Below are 22,072 nucleotides of genomic sequence, written 5' to 3' on the forward strand. Positions count from 1 at the left end.
GTATACCTGTCGAACAGAGCAAATTCTTTACTTTTTTTCTTTCAGATAGGTTTAAAACATAAGAAGATACAACAAAATGACTGTTGAATCTGTCATTTTGGTGTTACCCACCTCAGATAAAATACAATGATTACAATGTATTTTACATAGATTTTTGTGTGTGTTTGTATATATCTATATATGCCTCACATATATACATATACATTTATATATACACAATCAAAATTATGTATGTATATATTTTATCATAACATTTAGGAAGCAAGCTTTATAGAAAATACAAATAAATAGATATTTAACTTACTGTGTATCCCTTTTTCTTTCTTACACTGTTCTCTTCAGTCTTTTCCAGCGTCTGTTGTCCCTCGGACTAATTTTTCTATAATGTTTAATAATTCTTTTGAATGTCAGGGTCCTTTATGACTGTATCTTTCATCTGTCTGATTCTGCCTTTCTAGCCCGCTTCTTTATCCCTTCAATAGTATGTTGTCTCTTTCTTGCCCTTGAATGTGTGATTATTAGAGTATTTTTAATCATCAAATTTTTTACAAAAAATCATAGGGTGGTAATAGGGAGAAGGGGGAAAATCATAGAAATATATAGATTACAAGTGTCAGGTGTCACAGGCATTGGTTTGTACCCTAGAAACCTTTATTTCCCAAGTGTAGGGCCTGATCCTGCAATTGGATCCACACAGATGGATCTCTGTAGCCATTCAGAGACTCACTGGCTTCAGTGGGTCCCATGTAGCTGTAAGGTTGCATCCACATCTATCGCAGAATTGGAGCATTGGGATGAATATCTAGAACTGGGCTTGCACTGTGATAACAGGGAATACGTTTCAATCCAGGAGATCCTACCCCAGAGCCAGTCTTTAATATCCAACTTGATTCTTCTTTAAAAAGGGGGTGGAAGGTCTTTTTTCCCCCTTTATTCCTTGGTGGGGAGGAATTCCTGGAGGAATTAAACCTCAGTAATATAGGGACTGACCTAGTTCTTTGTGTCATCTCAGGGTTAGTTAATGAGCTTTTGCTGACTACAGGTGAAATTCATCCCTGTACAAAGGGCCTGCCCAGGACCTGTACAACCACTTAGACCTGGGTCTATTTTGAAAGCTAGCAATTTGGCAGCTTACAAGGTTTTCAGTGGAATTGGCTCAGATTCTTGCCATCACATCCACCCACCAGCATGCACCAGAACCAAAATAATGGATTTTTTAAAATTGTGGAAATTACAGAGCCCATGATTCTATGGCCATGACAGCTGTAACCTTAGGGGTTACTTTAAATTAACTTTTATTCCTGCACTCTGCTATTCTTCTTTCTTTCCTTCCCATTAGTTAAATTTGTCCTCTCTCAAACGTCTTTTTCATTCCTTCCCTTTTTCTTTGTCCTCCCTCTCTCAATACTCTTTCTTGCCATTCCCTCCTTTTGTACTATATTTCCTTCTCTCTTTTTTCTGCATTTCTCTCCTCAAACTCTCCTTTTTTCTCTTTCCTTTCCCCTTTTCATGACTGATCAATCCAAAAAAAAATTGCTTCTGTCTCACCTCAAGAGCATCTCTTCTTCCCCATTAGCCATCTCTAGGGCCATAATCACCCTGAATAGTAGCTCCCACGCACCTTCAAAGTTAAAACTGGCCCAAAGAAGAGGTCCTGTTGTGCCACATGTAGTTTGAGGGACAAGTTGTTTATCCAGATATGATTGGGCCTCATTTCTGTTCCCACCTGAGCACAAACTGGGACCAAAACGCATTCTGGAGCCACTAGAGGTTTTACTGTAGGGATGCTCAAATGGAGTGAGGCAAATGCCCTGATGCTCATGGGTTTAAATACCTGGATGCACTTCCCAGTTCATTGAGAGATTCAGGCACAAAGCACCCAGGCCAGGGGATAGGGCTGAAGACAGCAAAGCAGTGGTATGAAGAAGAATGGGGACCTGATGCAGAGAGAAGATAGTACAACGAAAACTTCCTTGAGTTATCCTATTTGGGTCAGGTGTGGTTCATTCTTCTTCAACCTCACATTATGGATTGAGCCTTGGCCTTAGTAAACCATGGACAAAACCAATTAAACTACTCTGCTTACCTGGAAGAGTACTACTTATACAAGCTTTATTCTGGTGACTGTCCCTCACCCCACATGCACTTTGCCTGCAAACTCCCTGATCACCCTACAGGTTCCTCCTCTGAATCTTCAGGGAGCAGTACAGCTCTATGCATAACTACTAACAGGGAATGCTAACCACTGACAATACTCCTGTGTGAAAGTGGGTGTCTGATTAATTTTAATGATGGACTCTCACAAGGTATATCGGCAGATCTGTGTGATGAATTGGTGGAGGCAACTCATGACCTGGAAGGTACAGTATTCAATGAAGGTTATAAAACTTTCTTACGCATACCAAGACAGATTTCTGAGAGCCTAACTGACTTTGGGGGCCATGAACCTCCAGAACCTGCAGCTTTACTTACCAACAGAAATATCTAGGAGCATTCAGATGATGGGGAAAGGATCAGGAAACTGAATCCCTAACTCCAACCCTCTTGTGTTTAGTTGGAAGAAATTCTTTTAAACAGAACTGTGTTTAATCTCTTCCTAAGAGCGGGTCCCATCCTTATAAAAATGTATCCAATATTCTTCAGTTATTGTCCAGTGCACTAAAGCTTATAATAGTGCACTTACTTGTCTTGACGGCCAATACCACAGTGGTGTGTTTTTTTCTTTATAAGCAAAGTTAAACTCCTGACTTGTTAGTCAAAATGCTAGGGATCTTAAAGTGATCCAAATTTGGAGGGCAGGAGGGGAGGGATGAGGGAAACTGTGTCATATGTAACCTGGGCTTTTCTAAAAATATGTAATTTTGCAATGGATCCACGAATTATATGTGACCGTATTACAGCAAGATGAAAAAACTGAGAACACTGGAATCATTTGAAGAACTCTGATCAGTCTTGTCCTTATTTCGTAAAGTGATAAGCAGAGAGTCTGTTTTTCATGGCAGCCCTATTTGTTAAAATTCTAAAGCAGCTAAATAACAAATACTTCATTAATTAGCATTAGAGCGAACAATAGAATGCAGTTAGATCATATAAAACATTTCTGTCCATACTTAGACCTCAGAACACTCTACAATTGTAAGTAAATATCACTAACTTCATCTTACAAATGGGACGACTGAGGTACAGAGAGCTTTGGTGTCCTACCTATGGCCAGTCAGTGGCAGAGCTGGGGGATAGAACTCAGATTGCTAATCCTAGGCCCTGTCCATGAACCATGCTGTCTCCCAAATGAAGCAATAGCCATAGGAAAACTGACATTTCATAAATAGCTAATTATGTGCTACTATCCTCTATACACGACCGGTGTGATTTTAAAAAGTACTCAGTGCTGGTCTAACTGTGCTCCCACTGAAGTCAATGGTAAATTCTTCATTGACTTCAACAGAAGCAGAGTTAGGCCAATGCTGAGTGCTTTTGAAAACCACACTCTATAGGCCCTTGTTTTTTATCAACAGACTTTTAATGGATTTCTTTAATTACATCCTGTAATTACTGTTCACATGTATTTACTTTTTAAAAAAGATAATGCTGAGTATCCTTAGAAACATTTCCCTCCTTATTATCTCTGTATTAATCCAAATCAATGTCATATAATAGCATTATTAGAGAATAAAATCGTTACTCAGCAACAGTCTCTGTGCAGTTTTTGGCTATACTATAAGTTTTCTTGATGGAGAAGTGATTATGTGTATAATTCTGTAATTTTGCCCCCTCTTTTTTCTTTTTCCTAACCCAGCGGAAGAATGGCTAGTGGCTAACCCCGAACTGACAGACAAAACAAGGTACACCATCACTGACCTGCCAGCTGGTTCCAGAATTTTCGTGAGAGTAAAAGCTGTGAATGCTGCTGGTCCCAGTGAACCTAGATTGCACCCACAACCTATTCTAGTCAAGGAAGTGATAGGTGAGCTACACCACTGTTTCTCTCTTCTCTCCCCAATACACACACACTTTCAGCGTTCATGCTTCCTCTTTCTTGTGACTAGCACCTGCAGTTGGAAACTGCAGAAACACTGCCATACAGTCACATGCTGAAACCATGCCAATGCAATACTGCAAACTCCAAGCATTCAAAAATCATGAGATTGCCTTAGAAATAATACATTTTGGGTTGTTTTTCTTTGCCTTCTGGTTTGTTTGCGTTTTTTTGAAGCTTTAGGCTTCATGTTTTTAAGCTTCTTTCTACAGCCAAGAAGGCTAGAAGTTTGCTTTTTTCTTTTAATGAAAGTTGAGATTCTCATGTACTCACAGGACTCCAGGAGCTGGGGCTTAAAAAATAATAAATAGCACACCAAATCTGATGAGACTCTTGATAAAATTGCAAGAATTGGCAACACTGATGCTGGATAGAACAAGCTGCAGGCTCAGTAGTGAAAGTAGGCCACATCTATCACTTCAATTTGCTTTTTCATCACCTCAAAAAGTGGAAAGAACAGTAATGCAGAAAGACATGGTTACACTTACATTCAGTCTCATTCCCTTCTTGTGCTGCTGACCAGTGATCACATGGGCAAGATTTGAAATTTGAGAGCTATTAATAAAGCTGAATTTGACCGTCCGTTCATACACACTTTGTTGTCCACTATTGGATCTGTACAACTGCCCTGGCACCATGTGAAGTGATTTACCCCCCAATATCTTTGTAGCCAGCTGGGACCAAAGGTAGTTAGTTGTACATTGCCTTTGCAAGTGTCCAATCCAGGGGGCTGCCAGAGGCTGGTTTGTCTTAGCATAAATCAGAGCAGTTTAGCATGGGGCCAATATATCAAGCAGGGATCATGAAAGTGTAGCAGCACTCTGAACATTTGACACACTCCCACGGCCCTTTCCTGTGGTGGGAGACTCCTCAGCTGGCCAGGTAGTGCAGTTTTAAAGACCTTCTGAACCACTGGAGTAGCACAGAAGGGCTTTAGCAGGAGCTGTGTCTGGCCCTTCGTCTTTTTTTATAGTTTGATCATTTTTAACGGTGTCCATCACTACCGACCCATTAGCCTATCAGTGCGCTCAGCACTTTCTAAAAAATAGGGCCCCTTTAAGGTGTCTTAAGTTGGGAACCCAAAAGTGGAGGCATCCAGTTCACATCTCACTTCAGAGGAATGTAGGCCATAGGTTTTAATGTTACTAATGTTGGTGCTCACCAACATTGTTAAATTCAATATCACAGTTAAAAACAAAAACACGCCTTTTTTTTTTTTTTTTTTTAGAACCTCCAAAGATTCGTCTACCAAGACACTTAAAACAAACCTACATTCGAAGGGTTGGAGAAGCTGTGAATCTTGTTGTTCCTTTCCAGGTAAGAAACAAAGACACAGTTATTAATGCTTATTTTTCTTATATTGTGATTGTTAGAACTGCATGTTATACAACTGTGGTGGGGCATGAAGCTAATTTAAGCAGAATTAAATCCTGGACAGCCAGGACACCTGCCAGATGGCTCTTTCTGTGCCTTCTGAAATCAGATTGTGCTCAGCTGAAAACTGAATTTTGTAACTAGCAAACAGTGCTGATCTGTTGTCTGTTATCCACAGAATACCCATAATCTCCAATGTAGACCTGCCATTACACACAAGATAATCACTAGCACAGCACAGAGCAGTTGCAATAGGCGGACAATTATAAGATATGGTGCCTAGAGCTGAAATGTGACATTTATTCTCTGTCTTGCTTTGGGGGTGATGTGAAGTTTCACTAACCCAGCAGAATCTTTGTGCAACAATGCCTCATAGAGCCCCTAGGAAGCACAGTTGTTGAACCAGAACTTTCAAGGATGCAACATGCACTTTCTACTCCAGCCGGTTAGCTCTGCTGGCTGGAGGCAGGGCCATAGCCTGACCTTATCTGACACCCTCTGCAGAGGCTAGCTGTTCCAGTAACACTTGTCTGCAGAGTCTTTGTTCTGCTGAGTGCAAGGACCCCTACTGTGTCCAGACCTTATGCTTTCTCCTTCCTTTGTGCACATAGACAGATGCCGGGCACAATATATGCTACAGGAAATGCTACTCCTGGTAAATAAAAGTACGACTGTGTGGTGTATACACTCAGCCAAAATACTCTGAAAGGACTGAAGTTAACATATTTGGACAGCACTCCTGAAATTCTCGTTTCTAGAAGAGCAAACTCCCAGTAGTGACATTGCATGATCAACAAGTTAGTGTCTATTGATATCACACTGTGATTCTCTTAGGGCATCTGCTTCTGAGAACCACTGAAAACAAAATAATATTGCCCATTAAGTTCAGAAAAAAACAAGTATATGAACATGTGACTGCCTCTGAATTGCCTTGTGTTTAGAGTTATCTGCTTTTTCTTTAAAGAGTTTCCACCATTCTGGTTCAAGAAGACTTTTATTTTGTCTTTGCGACAGCCTAACACCTCTTTCTCCTCCCAGAAGCATACTTCAGTTGTTCCATGGCTTTTTACAGGGAAGACCAAGGCCAAAGGTATCTTGGAAGAAAAATGGCGCTTCCGTAGACAAGAATCAAATTAACATCCGCAACAGTGAAAATGATACCATCATCTTTATCCGAAAGGCAGAGAGGAGCCACTCTGGAAAATACGACCTGAAAGTGAAAGTAGAAAACCTGGTGGACAAAGCTACAATAGATATTCAAGTAGTTGGTATGTTTAAAAAAATAAGAAAATGTATTTTGGCAAAGCAGACTCCAAAAACTTGTTACCAGTGTGCTGGAAAACATGAGATTTCCAGTTACAGCCTCCTCTGTACCATGGTACATCTCTACTTCAGCTCACTTGGCCAGAGATTCTGAATGAGGTCCTCAGATAGTGTAATTGGGGACCTCTGTACAAAACGTCCGTACCAGCCTGAACATTCCAGTCCCACCCTAGAATCCTACACTACTTCACTGTTTGTAATGGATTTTTATGTTCCATATTTGTCAGAAAAACTGAAGCTTTTTACTGTTAAGATGGCACTCAGTCAGATCTGATACAGCTCTGTTGCAGCAAGAGTTAGTTTCTCACAAACATGACTTGGAAGAGACCATCAGTGTTAGAATCATAGAATATCAGGGTTGGAAGGGACCTCAGGAGGTCATCTAGTCCAACCTCCTGCTCAAAGCAGGACTGATCCCCAATTTTTGCCCCAGATCCCTAAATGGCCCCCTCAAGGATTGAACTCACAACCCTGGGTTTAGCAGGCCAATGCTCAAACCACTGAGCTATCTCTCCCCCCAAAAAAGCCTTATGATGGAAAAAAGAGAGACACCTGGGAAATCTCATACACTATCTATCTATATCTTTTAGGTGAAGCTGGTAACACAGTCTATACTTAAGCTTGCCTGAGACTTCCCATTATAAGATCAAGTTTTCATTTGCTTATATCTTTGCAAAAATAGTAGGTGATTGTGTAACTGAAAACTGTATCATAACACATGTGCACAGTGGAGTCAAATTAAAGGTTGCACAGGCAACTTAAATTCTGGCATTTCCTAAATTTTGGGTGCTTGACTTTGTAGTCTTCTTTTAGCATTGTTTTGTATGTGTAAGATATATATCTACAGCTATCTAGATATAGATAGAGATAGAGATATATCATATCTGAGAGAGAGAGAAACAGAGAGCAGGCATAATGGAAAGATGACCGTGCCATATCATCATTACAGATCGCCCTGGCCCACCACATGTTGTAAAGATTGAGGATGTTTGGGGAGAGAATGTTGCTTTAGCCTGGCAGCCACCAAAGGATGATGGTAACGCTGCCATTACTGGGTACACGATTCAAAAAGCGGACAAGAAGAGCATGGTAAGTTATAAAATATGCTTGACTCAGTTTAAATCCAACAGTCACCACGTTCTTTCTTTTAAATATAGAAAGCCCTATTTACATGGACAAATGTCAATGATTGAGGCATTGGATCATTACAGAACCACAACACTACTCAGAAAATCTCAAAAGTTCATCAGAAAATCCCAGTGTCCACAGTACTCGAAGTTTATAAATGAAAACGTGTATTTACAAATCTGTGTTCAGATTAGAGATAAGAAAAGGAGGACTTGTGGCACCTTAGGCACTAACAAATTTATTTGAGCATAAGCTTCTGTGAGCTACAGCAGCTTATGCTCAAATAAATTGGTTAGTCTCTAAGGTGCCACAAGTCCTCCTTTTCTTTTTGCGAATACAAACTAACACAGCTGCTACTCTGAAACCTGTCATTATGCAAAGCACAGATTAGAGATGGTGCAAGTGAGGGGGACGGGTGGGAGTAGCTCGGAATCTCATTTGTCTAAACCCCTCAGAGTTTGCAGGGAGCTCAGAGAAATAATAATTCTGTTTTGTTCCCTCTGGAAATAGAGAATCAAAATCCCAAATGCTCATTTTGGAGGCAGTGTGGCCCCGCAGGTAGTCCACTAGATGGTTAGGAGATCTGAGTTCTATTCCCAGCTGTCACTGGCCTGCTTGGTGACCTGGGGCAAATCCCTTCACTTCTCTGTACTACACTTCACAAATTAGGTAAGTATCATTAACCCTATTTTACAGATTGGGATACTGATACTTACCCAATATGTAAAGTGCTTTAAGATTTACAGATGAAAAGTGCTATATGAGAGCTAATTATTGTAATTATATCACAACCAAGCCCCTGTTTTATAGCTCTGTAAGAGACAGTGGTTGGATTTCTACATTTAATAGATACTGCAAGTTTGGACATTGTGAATCTAAGAGATATGAACCAGTTTGCATTAGAAGAATACTAATATCCTGACCTGCTGTGTGACCTTTTACCAGTCAGTTCACCTCCCTGTGACTTTATTCCCCCTCCCACCCTTCATCTTTCTTTAGATCATAAGCTGTTCAGGCCAGGACCTGTCTCTGATTATATCCATACACAGTGCCCAGCACAATGGGGGCCCATCTTAGTTCAGACTTCTAGGTGCTACTGCAATAAAAAATAAAATAATAACTAGTGTCCAAAGTGTACTCTTTGCTCATAGGGCAGTGATTCCATGTTATCTCCACGCTGTCTGTGACAAGAATTTTCCTGTAATAGTACCAAGTGGGATTTTAGTTAATGATTGTTTCCAAAGGGATATTTTCTGAAAACAGTTGCCTCTGAAGAAAGGGAGTCCCAAGTTCTTTCAAGTGGATGACCCTTTCTGAGCGCTATGAGCTATATTACTGGGAAGTCTAAAATAATGTGGCTCTGCAGGTTTAATACATATCAGTACAAACTCTGGCACAAGATACTTACACAAATATATACTGTGAGAAAGGAAGACATCTGGAAGGGGTGGCATAAATAAAAGAGAGAGCATTTTCATGGTCAGATTCTGCTGTACGTGAATAATATTTTTAGCATTAGACTTGCTGATCTCACTAGGTGGATATTGTGTACCAAGATCAAATTTAAATTTGGTATTTAAAGAGATGCCTTTCATCTAAACATGGGTCTCTTGAGAGCTATGCAGATAGATGCCTGAAGCAGTATGCACTGGAGTATATAATACTGCCCAAGAGATGAGTGTTGTGCCAGAAATCACAGGAATTCGGAGCTGATGAAATCACATCCACAGGACTTTGTTACAGAAAAAACAACAACCCACATGCCATACATTGAATGCTTATTTCTGTCCTGTAACTTTGTCCCAGGAACTGCCTCAAAAACTAATTTAACAAACAGGGTTTTTTAGCTGTTTGTTGCACTGTGTCAGTGTCCCTTATTTACACATGATTTCTCAAAATTAAATCAAGAATGAATAGGAAGTCATATTTTTATCAAATAAATTACCTCGTGGCTACTGCCATGGGAGACCTGGCCTCTTCCAGTCGCATGAGTCTGGCTGGGTGAGCTTTACACACTGCTCTCCTTAGACTGTACTGTTGCTACTGCTAAAGAAAAGAGCCTCTAAGATCCAGTCACCGTGCTGATCGAGTGTCTGTAGTTTGGGCAGTATGCACTGCTCCTCCTACCCTATCAACTCTTCTTAAATCACGAGAAATCACCGGAATGGAATCATACTTCCCATAATCATATTGTTCATTTAGCCTAGTGCCAGAGGAGGCAGATTCGTACTGGGACGTACTGGGCTCTTGGAGGTTGACACATTAGAACTTCTAGTTGTTAGTTTTGTTGTTGTTTTGCAGTCACTTGCTTTCTTATCTGCAGCAGTACTTTCTCTGTCAGCAATATGAAATCTGAGTGGCAGAGCCTGCCTTTCTTCTCTTGCACAATAGGACCTTTGTAATATTGCACTTCCTATAATTATCCCACCTGACTAACCATCAGTATGTGACAATTTAATAGGGTTCACTTTCCATTCACCCTTCATAGCACAGTGGTGAATTGCTTGTGACTCTTCCATCATCACCAAGTTATTCTGTAGTGATTGGCTTAGAATTCATTGCCATTAACTCAGTTATTGTGTTATGCCTTACTGGTTATATAAATTCCTTAAAATTTGTTCTCATGCTTTCATATGCACCGTGGCTATTCTAAACCCTAGCTGTTGATAAATGAAGTGTGTTGCAGGCAAACTCAGTCTGTGTTTGTGTCTTGCAGGAATGGTTCACTGTAATTGAGCACTACCACCGAACCAGTGCCACCATTACTGAACTCATCATAGGAAATGAGTATTACTTCCGGATCTTCGCTGAAAACATGTGTGGCCTCAGTGAGGACGCGACAATGACCACGGAGAGTGCTGTGATCGCAAAGGATGGTTAGCTGTCCATTATGTTCTGAAGGGGGAAGGGTGGGTTTCAGAGTGGGGAAGAGAGTAAGAGACAAAAAGATTTGAGTCTCCACTGTTTGTACCTGGTGTAGCCACTTACACCAGTGCAAAGTGAGTGTAAATTGCTGCCATTCCAGTTTGGTAGTGTATGGCATTCACTGCGCACAACTACAAATTATGGGACAAGCAACAAACCAGGGGAGGATGACGCTTGATTTTAAAGGGTAACATCAGTTCCCCTCTCAATTCTGAATTATGTATCTGAGCTTTCAAACAGTTTAAAGTAGAAACGAAGGTGTTGTTGTAATCTGTACATTAACTGTTATAAAGTAGAATGGCAGTGAGCATGACCTGAGTTCAGGAATGCTCAGTCTCTTCCATACAGTACGTACAGTGAAGGCAGTTGGCTTAAGTTTAGAGAGATGAGTGACAACAGTCGCTTGCTGTATGAGCCAGTGCTAATGGCATTCCTGCTGGCAACGCAGAACTTTGTTCTCTCACTCGAAAGAAAAGCGTCTCCATTCTGCCCATCAAAAATGGGGACTGCCTAAGAAAACTAAAAACAGTGAGTTCACAAAGCTGGCATTTCTCCGTGAGATCGCTCAGAGCTGAAATAGTTTTCTATTTAAAAGTGGGGTGGTGGTGGTCAGAAGAGGGGGCTGTAGAAATTGTTTCTTGTCACTGAAAATTCACCCCTGTGCCAAGGGCCAGCACAAGGCCGATGCACCTATGAACACCTGTTGGAGAGCCTAAGTAAGGTGTAAGTGGTGCGTAGCCCTTGGTGCTGGCCCTTGGTACTGGGTGAATTTCACCCCATATGTCCATTCTATGCATCAGCGTAATTAACAGAGAAAAATAATGTATTTACTACTGTCAGCACCACAAGGGCAGATACATTATCAGTGAGAAAGCCAGCTCGACTAGATTTTGTTTGATACAGAATCAACACATTTTCTGCTGTCTTTATTGATGGTGCTTGTGCAGTATAAAGCAGAATTACGTCTGGCTTTTCAGAGACTGGGCCAGCCCAAGTTTACTGTACTGGCAGTTAGGAAATACTAGTTGTAGATGGAACAAATTAGGAAAAGAAATCAATGACAAGAATAAATGTGGAACATTAAGTGACATTTTATAGTCACTGCTCTGATCATTCTTACCAGCCCGCTAATCAGCATTCATATCGTTGTACAAAGTGTGTGTGTGTAATTGCAGGCGTGCACACAGAGTATATACATTATACTTAATATACCATGTATTTATACAACAAGGGAAGATTTTAAATCCTCTGTACAGTATGATCAGAGACTACAGCAGAGATGGGTAAACTACGGCCCGTGGGCCACATCCAGCCTGCGGGACCGTTCTGCCTGGCCTTTAAGCTCCTGGCTGGGGAGGCTAGCCCCCAGCCCCTCCCCTGTTGTCCCCCCTCTACCGCAGCCTCAGTGTGCCGTTTCACCAGCGCTCTAGCCCACCGCTCCTGCCGGGCTGCACGGGCAGCGTGGCTGGCTGCGGCAGGGCTGCGAGCTCCTGTTGCTCTAGGCAGCATGGTAAGGGGGCAGGGAGTGGGGGAGGGGTTGGATAAGGGGCAGGAGGATCCCGGGGGGCAGTCAGGGGACAGGGAGCAGGGGGCGGTTGGATGGGGCAGAGCTTCTGGGGCAGGGCAGTCAGGGGACAGGGAGCAGGGGGTAGTTGGATAGGCATGGGAATTCCGGGGGGGCTGTCAGGGGGCTGGGATGTGGATGGGGTCGGGACAGTCAGGGGACAGGGAGCAGGGGGCGTTGGATAGGGGGTGGGGTCCCGGGGGTGTGTGGTTAGGGGCGGGGGGATCCCAGGAGGGGACGGTCAGGGGACAAGGAGCAGGGGGCGTTGGATGGGTCGGGAGTTCTGAAGGAGGTTGTCAGGGGGCGGGAAGTGGGAGTGGGCAGATGGGGGTGGGGGCCAGGCTGTTTGGGGAGGCACAGCCTTTCCTACCCGGCCCTCCATACAGTTTCGCAACCCCAATGTGGCCCTCGGGCCAAAAAGTTTGCCCACCCCTGGACTACAGTAACTTTCCAGGCTCAAATCTGCTCACTGCTGCTAGTGAGAATGAGTGCAATAAATGGAGTTACATTGGTATATAAAACAGTGCAAACTAGAGCAGACTCACTCTTTACAGTTGAATACTGTTGAAAACAGTATGAAATGCTTAACTTTGTTCTAACAGCTCTGAACGTCTTGTATTTATTTCACAGGTAAAATCTACAAAAATCCAATTTATGAAGACTTTAATTTCACCGAAGCACCAATGTTTACTCAACCTTTAATTAACACATATGCTGTAGCTGGTTACAATGCTACTTTGAACTGCAGTGTTCGAGGAAATCCAAAGGTATGGCATACCACTTAATAACATCAGTGAAGGGAAAGGAGAGTTTAATCAGACACTGATATTTTCTAGTACTGTTCCTGTTCTTATAATTCACACACATGCTCTAAGGAGAATCAGTGGGCTAAAGAATAGAGCAAGAGTCAGGATTCCTAAGTACTCTTCTCCGTTCTGCCATTGATTTGTTGTACCGCAATGGACAAATCACATCTCCTTCTGTCTCAGTTTACCCCTCTACAATGTGAGTATTATGAGATTTACTAAATCCACAGATTATCCTAATGAAAATGTGGATTTTTCCAAACTGATAAGGCAAATGTAGGGTTGCTACTTCAGTAACTCACAAGAGCTGCATGGTCAATACATCAATAAGGATTTTGGTTTAAAACAAAATACTCTTTATAATTATAAATATTCATATTTATATTATAGTACCACCCAAAGGCCCAGTCAGGATCTGAGTCACATTGTGCTAGGCACTGTACAAACACATGGTCCAACTGAGTTTATCTCTCTCTTTGACGAATTTTTCCAGAGTAGAAAATTGAACTGACCCAGTAAAACCAGAATTCAGAATTTTTATTTAAAAGCATTCTCTGATCCACCATTCACTTCCAAGGTTTTTGATTAAGGTCTACGCATTGGTTACTAGTAAAAAAAAACAGCTTTATTGACCAACCTAGAATATTTAGATCTTGAAAATTATTAGTCGTTTAATATTATACGGTACACCCTTTGTAATGTAACTGATCTACATTTTTGCCCACCCAAAAATATTACCTTGATTGAATTCAGCTAAATTATAAGGGCCACAGGGAGCTGTGCTTAAAAAAACAATGGCATGATATAGCCCAAACTTATTTTTATGGATGGACTACAACTTCCCTTTTGTCAATATTTTTTTCATTGCATACCACTAATCTATCATTCAACTTTGATACAAGGCCACAGAAAGAGATTAACATTGAATTCCCTATATTTGTGTGCACTTTTTATCACAGCCCAAAATAAGCTGGATGAAAAACAAAGTGACTATATTAAATGACCCAAGATACAGGATGTTTGGTAACCAAGGTGTCTGTACCTTGGAGATCCGCAAACCCAGCCCTTATGACGGAGGTACTTACACCTGCAAAGCAGTCAATGAGCTTGGCGAGGCAGCGGTTGAATGCAAACTGGAAGTGAAAGGTAAGGTTTCGAAGATCAGAGCTAATCCACTCTTTGTTTAGATACAGTATATATTAGAGTCAAGAGTGCAGTAAGCAAATGCCAGGGGGTATATCCTACCACCATTTTTATTCAAATATCCATTGACTTCACGGGTTGTTTCGTGAGTGGACATGACCCTTAGGGACCAGGTGTACTGCTTATGTGACAAACTTTAGCACGACTCTCCGATGTACAGCACATGTCACAAGCATTAGGCAAGGAACAGTTTTGGATGGGAGGAGAATCTGTAAAGGATGCCAAAAGGAGGCAAACTAAATACGGCAATAAAGTTTGTCAGCCTTAAACAAAAGAAAATAAAAGGAGGTGGAAGAGGAGGTTGGAGCAGAACTGGGTAGAACTGGGGGGCTGGATCAGAGCTGTTGAAGGTGGGGGAAGGGGCTTGGGGTGGAGCTCAGAGGGTGTGGATCACAGATGGGAGAATGGGGGTTACAGGGGGTTGGAGCAGAGCTGGGGGAGGGCTTGTACAGGCCTGAAATGGGGCTGGAGTGGGATCAGGAAAATAGGAGGCAGGAGGGGAACTAAAAGAGCCTGCGGGGGTGACTGCATAGGGACTGGGGGAGCTGGGGGCTGAACTGAAGGACTCTGGAGGATGGTTGAGGAAGAGCTGGGCTGGGGCCAGATCAGAAATGGAGCAGGGTGCGCAGGCGGGGGGGGGAACTGTGGCAGGTACTCAGGACATGTAGCGGGCCTCGAGGGAGCTGGAGGGAATCTTTCAGGAGCTGGGGGGTGGGATGGCTCGACTGGGGCTGTGAGGGAGCTAGTGGTCTGGAGGGACAGGAGGGCTGGAAAGGAGGTAGGGGATGGGGGCTGGATTGGGTCTGTGGGGGACCTGGAGAAGGGCAGATTTCAAAATCAGAAAAGGGATCCCTAACCTATTCTTGCCCCAGGGTACTTTGAAGCTTTGTTACACCACTGATCTAGATAGTTCTTCCACTGTCCAGTGCAGGGTTATTCCCTACAGTATATTTTCCTAGTGTTTTGCCCAATGTACTTTTAAATGCCTCATGTAATGGCACGTCCACTAGTTTCCTAAGGAGAATCTTTCACTGGCTTATAGATCTTATTATTGTATTTGTTTTTAGGTAAAATACATATAGAGAATCATACTGATTTTGCAAACAGATATGAAGGGGAAAAAGTTGGTCAGATTTCTGCAACCTTGAGAATATCCCTTTAAATCCATTAAATGAATATATTTTATGAATTCAAGATGTTTTAGTATTGACTGCAGGTATTGTGAATGGTCCTAAGGCCCAATCCAACACCTGAAGTCAATGGGATTTGGATCAGACATGCAGTAAATGGTCTAAAAAGCATATTTTCATAGGATTACCAGTTCATAAAAGACTTACTCTGTAGCCATTATTTTGTATGCAGTGAAAGCCAATATATTTAGCTTTTCTATATTGTTTGCTTTCTGTTTCTTTTGGATTATGATTAACATTGTCTCTCATTTCTGATATATCTTGTCACACAGCTCCAATATGGTAGCAAGGAAGTAATGACATAACTGGTCTGTTCATAAAGTGGTGTGTTCATCTAATGAGAGTGGTAGTAAAGCCACATTTCTTGACTGTCCTGCTACCTTTTTACTATATTCTGGCAGGTGAAAGTGATGTCCTCCATTCTAGATGTATACAGTCTGTTTCTTAATACCAAGCAAGGCTCCCTGTTTCACAGCACAGCAGAAGATTATACGGCCTAACAAAGACAGCCATTGATCACTAAAATCTAGAGGCCAAGTTAGACTAATCTTTCATTATAACTCATAAGCCCCCAAACCCTAAATACCTTACCAGTAGTTACCTTCAACTTTTGAATCTTTAATGTTCTGCTCATAATAAAATGGTCAAAATAACACAATTCTATGATCACAGTAAGATCTCTTTTCAGAGCAACAGCCGTGTTAGTCTGTATTCGCAAAAAGAAAAGGAGGACTTGTGGCACCTTAGAGACTAACCAATTTATTTGAGCATAAGCTTTTGTGAGCTACAGCTCACTTCATCGGATCTCTCTGTAAGATCTCTCTGTCTCTCTGTGTGTCCAATGACTTAACAGGGCACTTTTTCCCTATAGAATAGCTTTTAATTAAATTAAAATAGATCATATCAAACATGTTCAAACAGAAGAAACAATGTTGGTTAATATTTGTCAAATTTAGGAGTCTTAAGCATCCATAGATGTTACTGTTGCCGAAGACTGTGTAGCATTCTTCAGTAAACCCAACAAGAGTGTTGATAATAACTGTACAAGGGAAAAGATCCAGTATGGTGCTTTTGTTGAGTGTGAAACCCTATACTCTGGAATTCTTTGCTACTGGACATCAGGATGAATTATAGTCTTGCCACTTTTAGTATATGATGCAAGACCCACCTCTTTATTCAGGCTTTCCCTGGTATCTAAGCCACAGGTTACTTTTCGTTTCTTTACATTTGGCATTTACAAACTGATGTTTGAAGTGTAAAAAGGCTTAGATCATTTTTCAATGGGTCTGTTATGCTCAGTAATGTAGCTAGGTAGAAGTTTAATGTCTATGATGCAAAAAGTAATTACCAGCTACATTTGAGATGACCTCTTTGAGCCTTTCCCTGATGGGAATTTGATCTGACACCACCCACCTCTTACTAGTTTTTTAAAAAATGAATTTATAAGACTCTAGTCCGGTGCGCTGGACATTGCACAAAAAATTGCAAACAATCCAAAATACTGCCACTGACCTACCCCCATCCATGACTGTCTACTTCAACAGCTTGTTGTATCAAAGGGAAAAAATTCTTCACAACTCAGCTCCTAACATTGCCCATGCCCCAGCCCCTCAGTTAGATCTCTTCATCCCCCAATCATCCATCCCAAGGAGAATCCTCAGTAAACAAGCAGGTCTTGCAGCACGTCCTGAAGGTCACACTATCAAGTTTTCAGCAGACCAACTCAGGAAGCAAGTTCCAAAGCCAAAGAATCATTCAGCAAGAATGTCAAACTAGCAGCCCTGTCCTATTCATACTGCCAGGGGACAGCTAGCTCAAGTGCCTCAAATGACCTCAGTTGCTATGGTATCACATCCTAGATTAGCAAACAATCATGCATGTGCTGTGATGGGAAGAAGGGTGTGAAACTCACTCCCCATGGTGGTGCCTCAGTCCATCCTTCCCCACTTTTAAACAAAACCTTCCCCCCCCCCACCCCTGCCTTTGTCCTCAAGAGCTTTAAAGCATGATCATTGTTGGATCCTTATTTATAGCTTCCATGCCTCCTTTTTTTCTTAAAGAACTCAATATTTACTTTAAAAAAGTAAAGTGAATGATCTTGACAGACCCTAGAGACTATGCAAAAGCTGAAAGTCTTAATGTTCAAAGCACGTATCCATTTTCTGCATCAGATCTGGAAAGAGTCCTAGAAATAGTGTGTTTTGTCAGTGTCCCATCCTGGGCTGTAGGTTCTCACTCTCTTTTTGTTATTCCACGTCACACCTCTCTTGTTGATTGACAGGTTTTTAAATGGTTTTAAATGGTTATGGTTTTTAAATCCAAACTCATATTAACCGTTGGGCAGTCCAGCGCACCCCCCCTCCCCAACTCATGAGGCATGCAAATCCTTTTCCCCTTCCTAATCCCCAATTAGGGACCACGAATCATCTCTCTTGTTTATATTCCTTCCTTTCAGGTAGCATATTTTGCCATTAATTTCATCACCTTTCAAAAGAAGCATGTTGTTAGACTCAAATACAGTACATCTGTTGTGAGGTTTCAGTCTGCTGCTATTAAAGTCAGGGAGAGTTTAACCACGGCATTCAACAGGAGTAGGATCAAGCCCATAATCAGCAATTGTACTGAACATAAGAACGGCCAGACTGGGTCAGACCAGTGGCCCATCTAGTCCAGTATCCTCTCTTCCAACCATGGCCAGGGCTGGATACTTCAGAGGGAATGAACAGGACAGTGCAATATTTTCAATGATCCATCATCCCTTGTTGTCCAGTCCCAGCTTCTGGCATCTGTGCATTAGTAAACAGTCTGGGTTTGCTATGTGAAAGAGAGACAAACGCAGTGGGTATCACACATAGCCAGACTGTAAAAATGTAACTTTACCAGTGTTCCCCCATCCATCCGCTTATATGATGGTTGTGCGCTCTGTTACCCTTCCCAGCCCGTCTGCTACCTCAGCAAGAGCCATCAGATGCTTGCGCAGCACAACCACACAAAGAAAAGTGATCTCTGGAGGAAAGGCGTTCTAAGTCAATGGAAACAGACCTTCGTGTGTATATTTTTTTAAAATGTAACTTCTGCTTTACTCCAGGAAGTAAAACATTAGGGCCTGAGTCTACAGTCATTTTTCAGGCAAAACATTATTGATTTCAAAGTGAATTTTCCCTGGGCAAGGACTGCAGGGTCAGAGTTGTAATTTAAGGGATGTTACATGGTTGGTGAGTGTAACAGCTACAGTAGTGTCTCTACTTTTCTTTCTGGGTAGCACATCAGGTGAGACAGATATACACTATACTAGGCTATATGTTGCACTAACTCTCGGCTTTCTAAATAGTCCAGAATTTCTTTCATCTGTTTCTGAGCTGTTAGTCATCTCTGTTTTAACACGTAGACCTATTCCTAGGAATGTCACAAAAATATCATGGATACAGTGTACTACTCATATTTTATATGGTATCTAAATAAATGAAAAGTTATGGTAATAGCACGGTATACCGGTAGTGCATTACAATTTTATTCGTTTATCACTTTGCATATATCACCTTAGGCTTCAAATCTAGACTATCAGGAGTTACAAATTTTACCTCATTTCTTTAAACATTTTATTGACTATAATAGACAAATAGAATAACAAGTATTTCATTTTACCATCAGTGAAATGTTTTCTGTTCATAAATGTTATTTATTTCTGATAAACCACAGCATTTGCTTAATCTTTTTCAGGTCTATTAGATGTACTTAAAATGGCAAACAGTTGAGCTATTTACTACAATAGCATGACAAGTTTATTTGTCTACAAGGGTGCTGAAAAAGTTCAAGCTGCACTTTGTAAAAGATCTTAGTTAAGAAAAAAAGTTCTATCTGAACTATGTTTTGGAAGATGACAAACTATATAAACACAGAATGCCATTAAAACTATTATTGTATTTTTCACACACCCGCTCCCCCAAAGAAAAATTTTAAAATATTTTTTACAGTTCCTTGGGCTAGATTCCTAATCGTGGCTGGTTTGTCATAAGAATTCGTAAACATTGTCTTGTTTTGTAGATAGAACCTGTTCCAAAACCCATTGATATCAATAGAAAGACTCCCTTTGACTTCAGTTGACTTTGGATCAGGCCCTAAGAGAATTCATGATGAATAGGGCCCTACCAAATTCACGGTCCATTTTGTTCAATTTCACAGTCATAGACTTTTTAAAAATGTAAATTTCATTATTTCAGCTATTTAGATCTGAAATGTCACGGTGTTGTAATTTTAGGGGTCCTGCCCCATAGAGGAGTTGTGAGGGGGGTTGGTAACTAGTGGGAGGGACAAAAAGGAGGCACCAGCTAAAGGGAGGCATGTGACACCACCCCCAACGTGACCCCCTCACACGACTCCTCCCTGCCCTGCTCCCCACATGACCCCCCCATGTGACTCGTCCCCGCCTCCAGCCTAGGGACCCTGCGCTCTCCCCGTCCCCTCCCCATCCCACGTTATCTGGCCGGGGGTGAGGGCTCTGCTCCAGTCCCCCTGGAATGTGTGGAGCCACTAATGCACTGTCCCAGGCAGCCTCTGGCCACGCTGCCTGCTGGAGCCTGCTTGAGAGAGCTGCGAGCTGCACCAGGCAGCGTGGCCAGAAGAGGAGGCCGGAAGAGGAGAGGCTCTGGCCCTGCCTTTTCCCTTCCGGCTCTGGCCCTGCCCCTTCATCTCCCCACCTGCTGGTGTTGCCCCCCTCAGTGGTTTGGGGAGGGTCATGTGACCCTTCACCCTCTCCCCCACAGGTCACCTGCTGGCAACAGCCTGCCTTCAGAGCTGAGCAGCTGGAGATTGGGGGCTGCTGGCCGGGAGCCCAGCTCTGAAGGCAGAGAGAGCCACTGCCAGCAGCAGCACAGAAGTAAGGATAGCCTGGTGTGGTATTGCCACCCTTACTTTTGTGCTCCTGCCTGCAGAGCTGGGCCCAGTCAGCAGCTGCCCAGCTCTGAAGGCAGCAGCGCAGCAGTAAGGGTGGCAATACTGTGACCCCCCCACCTAAAATAACCTTGTGACCCCCCCCCTGCAACTCCCTTTTGGGTCAGGACTCCCAATTTAACAAGTGCTGGTCTCCCCTGTGAAATCTATATAGTATAATGTAAAAGCACACAAAAGGCCAGATTTCACAGAGGGAGACCAGATTTCATGGTCCACAACACGTTTTTATAATCATAATCCTGTTGTCATGAAATAATTGACTACTTTGGAGAGAGTGATCAGCCTTAAGAGTGAAGCCAAGGTTACTTATCACTTCAATAACACAATGATAGTAATGCATTCTGAGAAAAGTTGCAATTGGTATTAATCATATTAAAAAAAATAAGTTGTTAAATAAATTAATTGGGAACAATTTCAAACAAGAATAAATACCAGTACGAATATTCCAATTCTGCAGTGTTGTATCATGGAATAATTACCCCAGGAGAACCATTCTTCTTGGCGGGGAAGAAACAGGTTTATAAAAAGCATATTCCACTGGACATTACCTTCCACTCCATTCCTCTCTTTTTACATTAAAATGTATTTGCATGTAAAGTGTGTATTCCTTAGTTGCTTTTAGATTGTACTAGCTAGTGTCTCATGACATACATTGGCTATGTCACATGAGCAAAGAAGGCCAAATTAATCAAGAATGTAGGAGCTAACATCAGAGTTATGCAAAGTCGAGGCAAGAATTAAAACTTTCTCATTAGACATAAAACCATGCATATATGTGTAAAATAAATAAATAAATAAATAAAACCTTAAATGTATGCAACTCCCTTTGTCAAGGTGACTCAATTCCTCTCAAGAGGTGATCTGCATCTCAGAGGATCAGGTTTAGGTTAGTTTGATATAACCTGGAGACTTATTGAAAGAACAGAGGTATCACCGTGTTATCCATTTTATTTTAAAATGTATACCTTATTGTAAACTAGATTTCTATTCTGAATTGGTACTTAGAACTTCAATACAGGCTGACACTTGGCATGCAAAGTCTAAGGGGGAAATACTAACTCTGTTGAAGTCAATGGGACCTTTCCATTGATGTCAGTGGGTATGTCTACATGCAATTAAACACCTACAGCTGGCCCATGCAGTTGACTCGGGCTTGCAGGGCTTGGGCTAAGGGACTGTTTAATTGCCATGTAGACTCCCAGGCTCAAGCTGCAGTTCGAGCTCTGGGACCCTTCTACCGCACAGGGTCCTACAGCCCAGACTCCAGTCCAAGTCCGAATGTCTACACCGCAATTGAACAGTCCTGCAAGCCCAAGTCAGCTGGCACAGGCCAGCTGCAGTTGTTTAATTTCAGTGTAGACATACCCACGCAGTGGGGCCAGGATTTCACCCTTAGAACCAAATAAATTATCTATGAGCATAACCCTGTTGACTTTAAATTCAGCTTCAGCTGAGTTACACCAGCAGAGAATTTACCCCTTTAAATAGAAATGACGTTTTTAACATTACCAAAATTCAAAAATATAAAGGTGGCCATTTTTAAATTGCAGAAATTCCCAAACACTGATATTTC

At 41.9% G+C, this 22,072-nt stretch overlaps 1 protein-coding gene across 1 annotated transcript in view; it reads left to right on the top strand.

The window, feature by feature from the left end:
• Positions 1-22,072, top strand: part of MYBPC1 (myosin binding protein C1) — a 192,367-nt gene that overhangs the window by 164,866 nt on the left and 5,429 nt on the right. The window contains exons 25-31 of the mRNA XM_073335999.1: positions 3,797-3,964; positions 5,265-5,353; positions 6,483-6,678; positions 7,683-7,822; positions 10,578-10,737; positions 12,981-13,117; positions 14,116-14,302. Of these exons, the coding sequence (XP_073192100.1) occupies positions 3,797-3,964; positions 5,265-5,353; positions 6,483-6,678; positions 7,683-7,822; positions 10,578-10,737; positions 12,981-13,117; positions 14,116-14,302 (1,077 nt within the window). The remainder of the gene's footprint in view (positions 1-3,796; positions 3,965-5,264; positions 5,354-6,482; positions 6,679-7,682; positions 7,823-10,577; positions 10,738-12,980; positions 13,118-14,115; positions 14,303-22,072) is intronic.

Source organism: Lepidochelys kempii, chromosome 1 (assembly GCF_965140285.1).
Source record: "Lepidochelys kempii isolate rLepKem1 chromosome 1, rLepKem1.hap1, whole genome shotgun sequence".
Taxonomy (NCBI): domain Eukaryota; kingdom Metazoa; phylum Chordata; order Testudines; family Cheloniidae; genus Lepidochelys; species Lepidochelys kempii.